The following is a 13,518-nucleotide window of genomic DNA, read 5'->3' on the forward strand; positions in this document are numbered from 1 at the left end:
AGGGACATTGACAATCATTAACTTATCATTTATTTATAGGTCCCTTTTTCTCCCAACAAAATATGATATAATTCTACCATATTCATTTACTCAGAACATAGAAAGCTCAATCAAAACAAAGAAGAGGAAAAAAGCAAATATATATATATATATATATAAACAATATACAATGTTATAAAAATAAGTTATGGAAAAAATAAGCAGGCATATAATATATATCCTTATATACTAAAAATCCTGCTTGGGAAAGTTAGAACCTTTAAGCCAAAATGGGAAAAAAAGAAAAATTGGGAACATCAACATACATAACTAGTGAACACAAATATCTACAGACAAATTTAAATAAAGTGCAAATATATAACACAATAAATGATTGCACAGGCACATAATCACACTCCCTTTACTATGAAACACAGTAAATCATCATCACTGTTTTTAAGAGGACTACTTGTGTGTAATCAAGGTGTGACAAGTCATTTTAGGTTCAATACATAGTCCATATCTGGAAAGGTCCAAGAACAAAAGGAGCATTACAAAAGAAAAGTACCAATCAGTGAGAGGATATCAGAACATTTCCAAGGCACTAAAACTCCTCTATGTACAGTAAGATCATGATAAAACTGGAAAAGCTAGGCATGCATTGGTCCAACTTTTTCTCTCCCGACACACATTCCTATACCTAAAGTGCTGGGTACTGATCTGATAACTGTTCTTTTTCTGAAATTGCATGAAACTAAATAGAATTATTATTATTATTATTATTATGTAAGGTGACACAAGCCAAGAAAAATACTAAGTCGGCAGCCCACACTGAACTTATTTTACTGGCAGCGCAACTTACATTTTATGACATTGACAAGGAGTGTATTTAATTTGGACCGTTCATGTCACGGCAGATACCCAACCCGCTTAATAAAGTGCATTGGTTCGTTGCAGGGAAACTATTGCATGGCTGTAAATCTATCTAAAATCAAAAAACTGCCACAAAAAGCCCACACCACTACCGGATTCCAAGGCTGAAATCCCCATTATGAATTTTAACCCTAACCCAAGTATAAATATAGTATGTGTGCGGGGTATGCTTGGGCGATATGATGAGTCTCCAACATATGCAGTACACTGGTTACAGCAATTTGTAAACATAACAAATGTTTCCTTGAACACTGCCAGCAACCCTACTTTGCTCCCTGAAATGCAAGGTAGACATTAGGGGTGTAACAATACATCGATCGGGACGGATATATATCGATTCAATGATCCACAATCCAATATGATCAAATGCAAAGTTAAGATATCGATACATATCATCTGTAAGATGCCTCTTTATTTTAGATTTTATTGAAATGTCTGGAAGAGCTCAGTACTAAAATTGTCACATCATATTTCAGTTGCTTCTTTAGAGTTGAAATAAATGGAACTGTTAAATGGGCATTAAAGGTCCCGTGACATGGTGTTCTTTGGATGCTTTTATATAGACCTTAGTGGTCCCCTAATACTGTATCTGAAGTCTCTTTTATATAGACCTTAGTGGTCCCCTTATACTGTATCTGAAGTCTCTTTCCCGAAATTCAAACTTGGTGCAGAATTACAGCCACTAGAGGCAGTCCCACAATTAGCTTTCCTTAGTATGGGTCATTTCTGTGTCTGAGGAGGAGAGAGGCTCGGTTTACACCTATCGCCATTTCTCGCCACTGGGGGAACGCATATTAATGTTAAAAAAACTCATAAAGTGACATTTTCATGCCATGGGACCTTTAATCATATTGTCTCATATCGATAGCAGGCCCCTGAATTGAATCAAAATCGTACAGTGACAGACGTTTAAGGTATCAGCAAATATCCTGTTGTTGTCCAAAGAATTAATATAACATGGTATTGTGATTAAAAAAAAATGATGATTTTACAACCCTAGTATACATTGGATGGTTGCATTCAATGCATTCAAACTGTCAAAGCACACCGGGCCAATTGTCTTCTAAGTGCTATCTGCCTTGCAGGTGAATCTCTTGATGGATTTTGAGGTTACCCAGCACAGTGAAGCTTTTGCCACACTGTCCGCAGCTGTGCGGCTTCAGCCCGCTGTGGAAGCGCTCGTGCCTCAGGCAGTTGTCCTGCCTGGAAAACATCTTGCCGCAGATTTTGCAACTGAACGGCCTCTCCCCTGTGTGCACGCTCTGGTGCGTCTTCAGCCGGGTCTTCTGGGTGAACGATTTCCCGCATTCGAGGCACCTGAAAGGTTTAAAAAGTTGGTGGGAGGCCTTGTGTTCTTCGAGCTGAGTCATGCGAGGGAAACCCCTGTTGCAGACCGAGCAGATGAACAGTTTCTGATTGGTTCTCCAAACGTTCATTAGCCTTTTCGCTCTCAGGTGGTTTCTATTGAGGATGTGATCCTCTGTGTGTGATCCTAAACTGGCTGCTGTGGCCCTCTGTGGATGGGGCGGGGCTAGTGATGGCCCAGCCTGTTGCGAGCTCGGGTCCTGACTGACTGCAGGGTGTGAAGCACGCCTGAACTGTTCATTAGGAACGGACTCTAAAGTGGTACTTCCCATGCACATGGGGTGAATCTCTACCTCTACTTTTATCGGCACACTCAAGGAATCATCTGCAATTCCCTCTACTGCGGCTGATGAAGAGTTATATTGGCTTTCTGTATTTCTAGGAGCGGCATATTGCTCAGCATGAGGGGAGAAAAGCGATATGTGCGGCTGCATTGCAACAGAGCTTTTCTCAAACATGCTACAAGTAGTTGGAGGCCAGATCAGGTCATCTGGCTCTCCCAGCTCAAAGCAAACGTCTGCTGATCCAGTGTTGTCTGCTGTTCCAGTGTTGTCTGCCATTTCCTGTGTGGCGAGTTCATCGGCGGGCTCGCGTTTCACCGCTGGGCTCACGTCATGGCTCTCCTCTGTTCCATGGCCGGGCTGGCACAGTGAATGAGCAGACTTTGGTTCCAGATACACTGCGCATGTTTCCTCATCTTCTTTTTTATCTGCAATTGACAGAAATGAAAAATTGCAGGTAGATATGACTTTGACTTCACAAATCCAAGTCCACTAAGCAAGAACACAGTAGATGTGTTTCCATCCACCTGGTTTTGGGAGCATTTTCTGTATCCAATAATCCAAATAAAAAATCAAACAACAAAATGTATGCTTGACTGGGGTGAAAACGTGCGTGTAGCTATAAAAGCAAACATTACAGTTTAAAACAAACATGTCATTATTTGGCACTACTTCATTTTCACTGGAAGTAAATCCTACAAAATAACTACAGTTAATATTTCTGTTTTGGACAAAACAAGCAATTTAAGGATGTCATCTTGGAAAAACTCAAAAATGTATAGATTGTTGTGAATTGTGAAAAAAAACAAAAAAAACAATGAGTGCCATCAACATTGACATTTGTAACGTCACTTAGGCTACAATCTAGCGATAATAGTTTAGATTGTATTAAAATAAGTGATTTGTCTTTAAGCCGAATTTTAACAGGAAGCATTAAAATAGTTAAGGATCTTAAGATATGTCTATTAAGCAAGAAATGGTGTGTATAAGAATGGAAAAATCTGAATTTCAGACTTTTTGAATAGAGTTTGGTGTGACGTTAATGTAGCTTACCAGTTATTGCTCACCTGTTCGCGGTACCTGATTCCCGGCTGTTTGTTCCGGCTTTTCCTCCGTAGCTCGGGTCGCGGCGGCTTCCTGAGCGTTGCAGAGCTCAACCTCCATCAGCTTCAAACTCGTTTTGAGCTCCTGAATCTCGGTGTCCCTCCGACACATCTCCAGGCGCAGCATCACATTACCGTCCTCCACCAGCTTCGTTATTTCGGCGACCGCAGCTTTCGCTAACACATCCATGATGGCCGCGACCTGCGAACCGAAAGAGGAGGGGAAAGACATCCTCCGTCCCGAGTGAATAGAAATAAAAGCACAGTAGAAGCAAATGCCAAGCTTTATTAAACAGCTGGGCTTCAGCAGTGAAGCGAAGCAGCTTCCCAATGGTTTTATTTTTGTTTATTTCCGGGAAAATTAGATGGCGGATGTGATGTAGACGGCAACTGACGTAACTCTTCTAATAAACGTGAATTACAAACGTCTTCAGTAGTTTGGCTTGGTCTCTCCGGTTTTAAACCGTGGTGAAGTTTTGATGATGATCAAAATTGAGTTTGATGTTGGATATTCGACAGATATTCGATATTCATTTCAGGTTCATCATCAGATCCTGCTGTGCTTTCACTCAGTCTTGGCAGAAAACCCTGCTTGGTTTTTACCTAGGGATCGTCAATAAATTACATTCTGAACTTCATTTATTTCCGATAGCTTGTATATCACATGTTCTATTTTGCACCTACTATTTTATATTTACATTTTTTTTTGAATCCCATTAATTTCCTATGGAAAACGGTGTGTTGCTCAATAGCATCCAAGTTATGGGACCCAAACACCCCAGACCAATGCAGACCTGTTCTGCTATGTGGTACAAATGAGACACACCTTATTATAAATTAATATTTTGCACCTACCATTTTATTTACATTTATTTTTAATAATCCCATTAATTAATATTTTGCATCTCCTTTTTTTAATAAATTTTTTCAAGAACCCCATTAATTTCCTATGGAAAACGTCTTTTTGCTCAATAGCGTCCAAGCTATGGGACCCAAACACCCCAGACCTATGCAGACCTGTTCTGCTATATGGTACAAATGAGACACACCTCACTATAAATTAATATTTTGCACCTACTATTTTATTTAAATTTTTTTTTAAATCCCATTCATTTCCTATGGAAAACGGCGTGTTGCTCAATAGCATCCAAGTTATGGGACCCAAACACCCCAGACCAATGCAGACCTGTTCTGCTATGTGGTACAAATGAGACACACCTTACTATAAATTAATATTTTGCACCTACTATTTTATTTACATTTCTTTTTAAATCCCATTCATATCCTATGGAAAACAGTGTTTTGCTCAATAGCGTCCAAGTTATGGGAACCAAACACCTGAGACCAATGCAGACCTGTTCTGTTATATGGTACAAATGAGACACACCTCACTATAAATTAATATTTTGCACCTACTATTTTATTTACATTTTTTTTAATAATCCCATTAATTTCCTATGGAAAACGGCTTTTTGCTCAATAGCTTCCATGTTATGGGACCCAAACACCCCAGACCAATGGAGAGCTGTTCTACAATGTGGTACTAATAAGACACACCTCACTATGAATTAATATTCTGCACCTACTATTTTATTTACATTTTTTTTAAGAATCCCATTCAGTTCCTATGGAAAATGGCGTTTTGCTCAATAGCATCCAAGTTATGGGACCCAAACAGCCCAGACCAATGCAGAGCTATTCTGCAATGTGGTACTAATAAGACACACCTCACTATAAATTAATATTTTGCACCTACTATTTTATTTACATTATTTTAAGAATCCCATTCAGTTTCTATGGAAAATGGCTTTTTGCTCAATAGCATCCAATTTATGGGACCCAAACACCTCTGACCAATGCAGACCTGTTCTGCTATATGGTACAAATGAGACACACCTCACTATAAATTAATATTTTGCACCTACTATTTTATTTAAATTTATTTTTAAATCCCATTAATTTCCTATGGAAAACGGCGTGTTGCTCAATAGCGTCCAAGTTATGGGACCCAAACACCCCAGACCAATGCAGACCTGTTCTGCTATGTAGTACAAATGAGACACACCTCACTATAAATTTATATTTTGCACCTACTATTTTATTTACATTTTTTTAATAATCCCATTAATTTCCTATGGAAAACAGCGTTTTGCTCAATAGCGTCCAAGTTATGGGACCCAAACACCTCAGACCAATGGAGAGCTGTTCTACAATGTGGTACCAATAAGACACACCTCACTATAAATTAATATTTTGCACCTACTATTTTATTTACATTTTTCTTATTAATCTCATTAATTTCCTATGGAAAACGGCTTTTTGCTCAATAGCTTCCATGTTATGTGACCCAAACACCCCAGACCAATGGAGAGCTGTTCTACAATGTGGTACCAATAAAACACACCTCACTATGAATTAATATTTTGCACCTACTATTTTATTTACATTTTTTTTAAGAATCCCATTCAGTTCCTATGGAAAATGGCGTTTTGCTCAATAGCATCCAAGTTATGGGACCCAAACAGCCCAGACCAATGCAGAGCTGTTCTGCAATGTGGTACTGATAAGACACACCTCACTATAAATTAATATTTTGCACCTACTATTTTATTTAGATTTCTTTTTAAATCCCATTCATATCCTGGAAAACAGCGTTTTGCTCAATAGCGTCCAAGTTATGGGACCCAAACACCTCAGACCAATGCAGACCTGTTCTGTTATGTGGTACAAATGAGACACACATCACTATAAATTAATATTTTGCACCTACTATTTTATTTACATTTTTTTAATAATCCCATTAATTTCCTATGGAAAACGGCTTTTTGCTCAATAGCTTCCATGTTATGGGACCCAAACACCCCAGACCAATGGAGAGCTGTTCTACAATGTGGTACCAATAAGACACACCTCACTATGAATTAATATTTTGCACTTACTATTTTATTTACATTTCTTTTAAGAATCCCATTCAGTTCCTATGGAAAATGGCGTTTTGCTCAATAGCATCCAAGTTATGGGACCCAAACAGCCCAGACCAATGCAGAGCTGTTCTGCAATGTGGTACTAATAAGACACACCTCACTATAAATTAATATTTTGCACCTACTATTTTATTTAGATTTCTTTTTAAATCCCATTCATATCCTATGGAAAACAGCGTTTTGCTCAATAGCGTCCAAGTTATGGGACCCAAACACCTCAGACCAATGCAGACCTGTTCTGTTATGTGGTACAAATGAGACACACATCACTATAAATTAATATTTTGCACCTACTATTTTATTTACATTTTTTTAATAATCCCATTAATTTCCTATGGAAAACGGCTTTTTGCTCAATAGCTTCCATGTTATGGGACCCAAACACCCCAGACCAATGGAGAGCTGTTCTACAATGTGGTACCAATAAGACACACCTCACTATGAATTAATATTTTGCACTTACTATTTTATTTACATTTTTTTTAAGAATCCCATTCAGTTCCTATGGAAAATGACGTTTTGCTCAATAGCATCCAAGTTTTGGGACCCAAAACATTTTAATTCAATGTTTTTTGGAAAACGGCGTTTTGCTCAAGTTTAATAAGACACACCTCACTATAAATTAATATTTTGCACCTCCTATTTCCAGGGTTTCTACACATTTCTCATTTCAAAATTCCATACTTTTTCCATACTCTACTATTTTTAACCTATTAGACATTTTTTGTAGCTGTAAACATCCTACTGTTAAGGACATATAAGGTCGGCCTTATCTAAAGCATTCCAGTTAGAAATGTATCAAGCTGCTCATCATTAAAGGACAACCCCGGCCAATTTTTACATTAATCTTTATCGCTAATGCGAGTACTTTCGAAAAAAACCCGACCTGGATCGGTCCTAGCAAACTGGAGTTGCTGCAGCTACGTGTACAAGCGTCCACTGAGCTAAAACGTTGTTAGGGCAAGTTTTAGAGTGCCTTTGTGCCTCTTAACAGACACAAAATGCAATTTATATATCTTTGCCACATGAACAGGGCCCTAACCTGACAACAAGATGCGTTTTCAACTCAGACATTGTTTAAATTCACCTATCCTGTCTTGATCCTGCCGGTGGGTAGCTTGGCCTTTTAGCTGCTAGCTGTTGGTTGTTGTTGGTACCAATCATTTGTATGTCAAAATGAATAACTCTATATATTTTCAATTATACAAATTATCAATTGCAATATATTGCGTCACCAAAAGCTACTGAGCTCATTTCCATATATCGTGCGCTTAGTCCATGTATTGACTATCGCTACAGGCTTACTTGTGAGAGCAATATCTGGCTTTTTAGCTGCCAAATGCTCAACTATGCTCTGTAATCATGAAATCACGAAACCAAAAACACGAGAATGTGTTTTGTTTTTAACTGCAGTTACGCAACACTCCAAGCAGAATTTGGCAGATTTGCTGACTTTGAGACTCAGAAATCCCTTCATATTTAGGCAGAAACATTGTTGTAAAAAAATGCGACAAAAATGTAAAAAAAAGGCAACAGTTTAAAAAAAAGGTAAATAAAATAGTAGGTGCAAAATATTAATTCATAGTGAGGTGTGTCTCATTAGTGACACATAGCAGAATAGCTCTGCATTGGTCTGTGGGGTTTGGGTCCAATAACATGGAAGCTATAGAGCAAAAAGACGTTTTCCATAGGAAATTAATAGGGTTCTTACATTTTTTTTTAATAAAATAGTAGGTGCAAAATATTAATTCATAGAGAGGTGTGTCTCATTTGTAGCACATATCAGAATAGCTCTGCATTGGTCTGGAGTGTCTGGGTCCAATAACATGGAAGCTATTGAGCAAAAAGCCATTTTCCATAGGAAATGAATAGGGTTCTTAACAAAATTCATAAAAAAAAGGAGATGCAAAATATAAATTTATAGTGTAGTGTGTCTCATTTGTACCACATTGAAGAACAGTTCTGCATTTGTCTGTGGTGTTTGGGTCCAATAACATGGAAGCTATTGAGCAAAAAGCCGTTTTCCATAGGAAATGAATGGGGTTCTTAAAAAAATTCATAAAAAAAGGAGATGCAAAATATTAATTTATAGTCTAGTGTGTCTCATTTGTACCACATTGAAGAACAGTTCTGCATTTGTCTGTGGTGTTTGGGTCCAATAACATGGAAGCTATTGAGCAAAAAGCCGTTTTCCATAGGAAATGAATGGGGTTCTTAAAAAAATTCATAAAAAAAGGAGATGCAAAATATTAATTTATAGTCTAGTGTGTCTCATTTGTACCACATTGAAGAACAGTTCTGCATTTGTCTGGGGTGTTTAGAACATCTGATATACAAGCTATCGGAAATAAATGAAGTTCAGAACGTAATTTATTGACGGTCCCTAGGTAAAAACCAAGCAGTTAGGAGCAAACACTAAGGAGCAATGGGTCTCCTATATTTTTCTGCCAAGACTGAGTGAAAGCACAGCAGAAACTGCTAATGAACCCCAAATTAATATCCGAATATCTGTCGAATATCCAACATCAAACTAACTTCACCACGGTCTTATACAAACATAACTTCTCACCTCATCGATATTACATTTGGCATAATAAGGACATTCTCTTCAAAAACAAATCTTTATTTTTTGAAAACTGGTACAGGAATAATATTTTACTTGTTGGCCAACTCTATGACACAAATGGCAGACTGTACAGTTATTCCGATTTTTTGCAGAAATTTCAAATTCCTGTTTCGGTAAAGGAGTATGCAATTGTCTTTGATGCAATTCCTTCTGGAATCAGAATGCTGCTGGGAGGCATTCATTTCCCACAGCCACTGACTCACAATATGGATTTATCTGACTGCTGTGGGGAGATTATGCTTTTCGGTGGTGTGTCGGACTAAAAATAAAACAATTATGACTTTATACCAAAAATATATTGTTACTATTCCTCATGTAATATCATATTGGAACAGTGTAATAGAGAATGTCCCTTGGAAAAACGTTTGGTCTTTGTCTTTCAAATATATGCTTACTAATAAAGTGAGAGAAGTTACGTTTAAATTAATTCAGATTGTACCCACACTCTTAACCCGAATTAGTTGACTTTACTCGCAAATCCCGTGGAAACCTGTTGCCTTATACCACTTTAGTTTTTACACAAGCTGAAACTAAACATGTTGAGTTGTATTAACATGGAACCTTAACTTTTGTATAGTGTGCACTCAAAATCATTAGATGAAACTAGCTGTTATGACTTGTTATTGCTACTCATCATTTATTACAATTACTGTATTTTCCTCTAATTTAATAAGCTTTTGATTTTTTTTTTTTAAATATGGTATAAAATGTTGTTTCAATTAAATTGGCTGAAAAAAAGAAGAAACACCTCTAAATGTCCAATGCATTTTATTTTTAAGAAAAATGGCAAAACACAGCCAATCTTGTTATGACAAACTTAACATCAGGTCAACATCAAAACGTCCAAACCTAAAATGCTTAATCTGAAAAATGTAATTTCAAATCATTGAAACAATTATGTGTGTGGGTGTTGTATGTGTTTGTGTTGTTTGTGTGTGTTTTGTGCGTGTGGGTGTTGTCCGTGTGTGTTGGTGTTGTCCGTGTGTGTTGTGTGTGTGGGTGTTGTCCGTTCGTGTGTGTTGTGTGTGTTGTTTGTGTGGGTGTTTGTGTGTGGGTGTTAAATGTGTCACAAATTTACAAGAAAAAAACATGGATGTCCCCTGAGATTAGAGTGGTAAACCCATAAACAAAACAATATTCACAAGAAACCCCCACTCAAATGTACAAGAAACTGCAAACAAACAGGATCTGTTTCGTCTGCCTAAATGAAGGGAGGCCAGAGCATGAACCAACAGACTATCATATCAGAACAATATCGAATTCCATCTACATAGACTGATGAAGAACTGAAACAGTAATGTCTTATGTCTTTCTGCTACGACTCCTCTCAGTTTTAATTTTCACACAAGTCGCATCCTTCAGCACACTTCCTACAGCATTGTGCAGGTGTGTATGTGGGTGTTGTACGTGTCTGTGTTGTGTGTGGGTGTTGAATGTGTCTGTTGTTTGTGTGTGTGTGTGTGTGTGTGTGTGTGTGTGTGTGTGTGTCTGCGTTTTACGTGTGTCTGTTCGTCTGCTTGTTTTACAGAAAATAAAAAGGTTTACCCTACAGGTAAGAAAAAGAAATGTAGAAAAATGTAGTCAACAGCTTCTTAAAGTAGACTTGACATCTCTTTACATTGCGAGCTGATTTTTCAAAGCCTGTAGCTTCGGCTTTAGGTCAGTGTGGCCTAACAAGAGCAACGCATGTTGGATGAACTGAAATGTGAGCTTCATAGTCTTGGGGTAGTTAAGATGGAGTGCATATGTGAGTCCAAACAGAATGCACATTGCTTTTGGCAGATCTTGACTGTTGTCCATCACGACTTCCCCTCAATGACGATTTTCAACGAGGCTGGGCTGAGATGCTGGGAAGATGCGAGCACAGCACCTTTCACGCTTAATGAGAAGTATCCCAATGTCAAGGTCACGAAAAGAATCATCATCATCATCAGATTCCTAAATAAAGAATAACAGAAGAGCACAATCATTACATTAGATTTCTCGTCTGAAAAACAACTTTAATCAATAAGAGTGTCATGGCGAAAAATAAATAATGGTGAAAATTATAAGAAAGCAAGAGCTTACTTACAAAGCCTGCTTTGAAGAAGTTTGTGGGGTTGTCCCCAAGGATGATAGGAAGCCCTCTGAGCACCTGTGTCCGGATCGCAGTTGGCTCTGTAGTCTTTTGGGAATTAAACACAGTAGTACACCACAAGACAGAGCTAAAATTAAAAACAAATAATGATCTATAAGAAAGCTTAAACGAACCAAGCAATGTTTGGATTGAATTATATAACTAATAGAGTAGCATTGTGATATGATGTTTTTACAAAACCTGTGAAAAACAATGCTAAGTACATAATGTGTATGGACCTACATTGGTCTGTTGTGAAGTCTGTGTCAACAACTGTCCGCCATTCCCTCTCTTGGATCGAAATAACTCGAGGAGACGAGGACTGTGCCGATTGATGGTCTCATAGAATTCCTGCCTGAGGTTCTTGCCCACAATCCTGCTGAACTCCATGAACACTTGAAAAATAAAGAGAACAAAAAAAAACTGAACTTAGATTAACTGAACTATACAAGGCAGCTAACGCCATCTGCAAAGTAGTGCTGAAAAATCTTTGCTCTCTTATGAAAGTAAACATACCGAGTTATCTCTGCTAAACCTGATTAGTGCAATGAATCTTTCAGCTAAATAATGTTGTTCAGTAATGATAGCAGGTTTTTACTAAACATAAAAGAATAAGTAATGATCGCTCGTAAATGTAATTAGAAACAAAATCTGGGTTTACTTTGCAGAAAGTGTGTGCTTAAGCAGTAAAAACCAAATATTGAATCTGAATGCTCTTTCTGTAAAAGGTCAGATGAAGATATTTCCCATTTTTATTTTGGAAATGTTCCTACACAAAACACGTCTGGTCAGACGTCCTTGAATTTATCCAAACCTATTTCATTACGGATTTCAATTTTTGTTTTAAGGATGTTTTCTTTGGTGTGGTGGAGCTTAAGACGGACAAGGAAGGGAAATATTTCATTATTAATCTTTTATTTCTACTCGCTAAATATCACATCCATAAATGAATATTTGCTCTGAAGACTTTGCAGATATATTCAACACTTGTGACATCACATGACTGAATGATATTGGAACTCTATTCTAATTCTAATTCTAACTGTAATGGTGCTATGAATTGGACTGCTTGTTGATTGGCCTTGCTGGACTTTGCAGACTCCCGGGGATATGAGTTGCCTATGTATTTATTTTGTGGTTGTGTGTATGTGTACTTTTGTGTGTTGTTTGTTACTGCAAATGCTCTCAAACGATTTTAAAGGTTACGTTAAAACCACAGAACATGAGTCCATCCACACGTGCAAATGTTTTAACTAATGGTACTTTTATTGAATTGAAATGCACTTGAGATGTCTTTGCCTCTTCTGTGATTGTTTTGTGATTGTAAATAGTTTTTATACGTAACAAACTTGTTCTGCTATCTTGGCTCTTGAAAAAGAGATTTTATATCTCAATGAGACTAACCTGGTTAAATAAAGGTTAAATAAAAAAAAGATGCTCTCAATAAATGAAAAAAAAAGTCCTCTCAACGTCTTTCTATTTCTATATCCCAATACTAACAAACACGATACAATGAATAATGCATATTAAAATAATACGTATTTTGAATAATAATATTTTTTATAATAATAATAATAATAATACAATAGCTCTCAGTCACTTTGTGACACTTGTTCCAATAAATAAATATGCAGAACAAAAAAAAAACACTGATTCCATCTTGGAAACATCTTTTTATTCAAATAACCAAAAAAATACTTTGACTTCTGCAGACATTATATGTTCATCATAAATGCTACATTCAATTCATCATCTCTGCTCTGAAAATCTTTAACTATATACTTGAATGCTAAGGTGTGAGCTAGATTCGAGACTAATCTTTTTTACTTTTGATCAAAATGGAGTGGGCTGTTAATGTTTTTACAGACCTACTTCTGGGCACACATGCATACTCTTATCCTCACCATGTTTCAGCAGCAACATCTGGGTTCGCTTTCAGTTTTAGTTTTATTAAACTAAATATCAGGAAGCACAATTGCAGCTATTGTAATGGTATCATTCGAGTCCGGCCGGGGAGGACTTACGTTCCATGTCGTCGTCCCCCAACTCTTCTCCCTAATTTCATGTCAGCGCTATACTGTTCTCTGAATAATAAAATAATAAAATCCTCCCCATAAAAAAAAAAAAAAAA

The 13,518-nt window shown here is 37.2% G+C and overlaps 1 protein-coding gene across 1 annotated transcript; it reads right to left on the reverse strand.

Moving 5' to 3' along the window:
- Positions 1-1,702: 1,702 nt before the first annotated feature.
- On the reverse strand, positions 1,703-4,011 carry LOC114565678 (zinc finger and SCAN domain-containing protein 12). The gene is made up of 2 exons (XM_028593870.1): positions 3,626-4,011; positions 1,703-2,986 (listed from the first exon to the last, which is right to left on the reverse strand). Exons 1-2 carry the CDS (start codon positions 3,891-3,893, stop codon positions 1,983-1,985), a joined length of 1,272 nt encoding a protein of 423 aa, XP_028449671.1. The 5' UTR covers positions 3,894-4,011; the 3' UTR covers positions 1,703-1,982.
- Between the last annotated feature and the right edge of the window lie 9,507 nt (positions 4,012-13,518).

This window comes from Perca flavescens, chromosome 12, assembly GCF_004354835.1.
Source record: "Perca flavescens isolate YP-PL-M2 chromosome 12, PFLA_1.0, whole genome shotgun sequence".
In the NCBI taxonomy this organism is placed as follows: domain Eukaryota; kingdom Metazoa; phylum Chordata; class Actinopteri; order Perciformes; family Percidae; genus Perca; species Perca flavescens.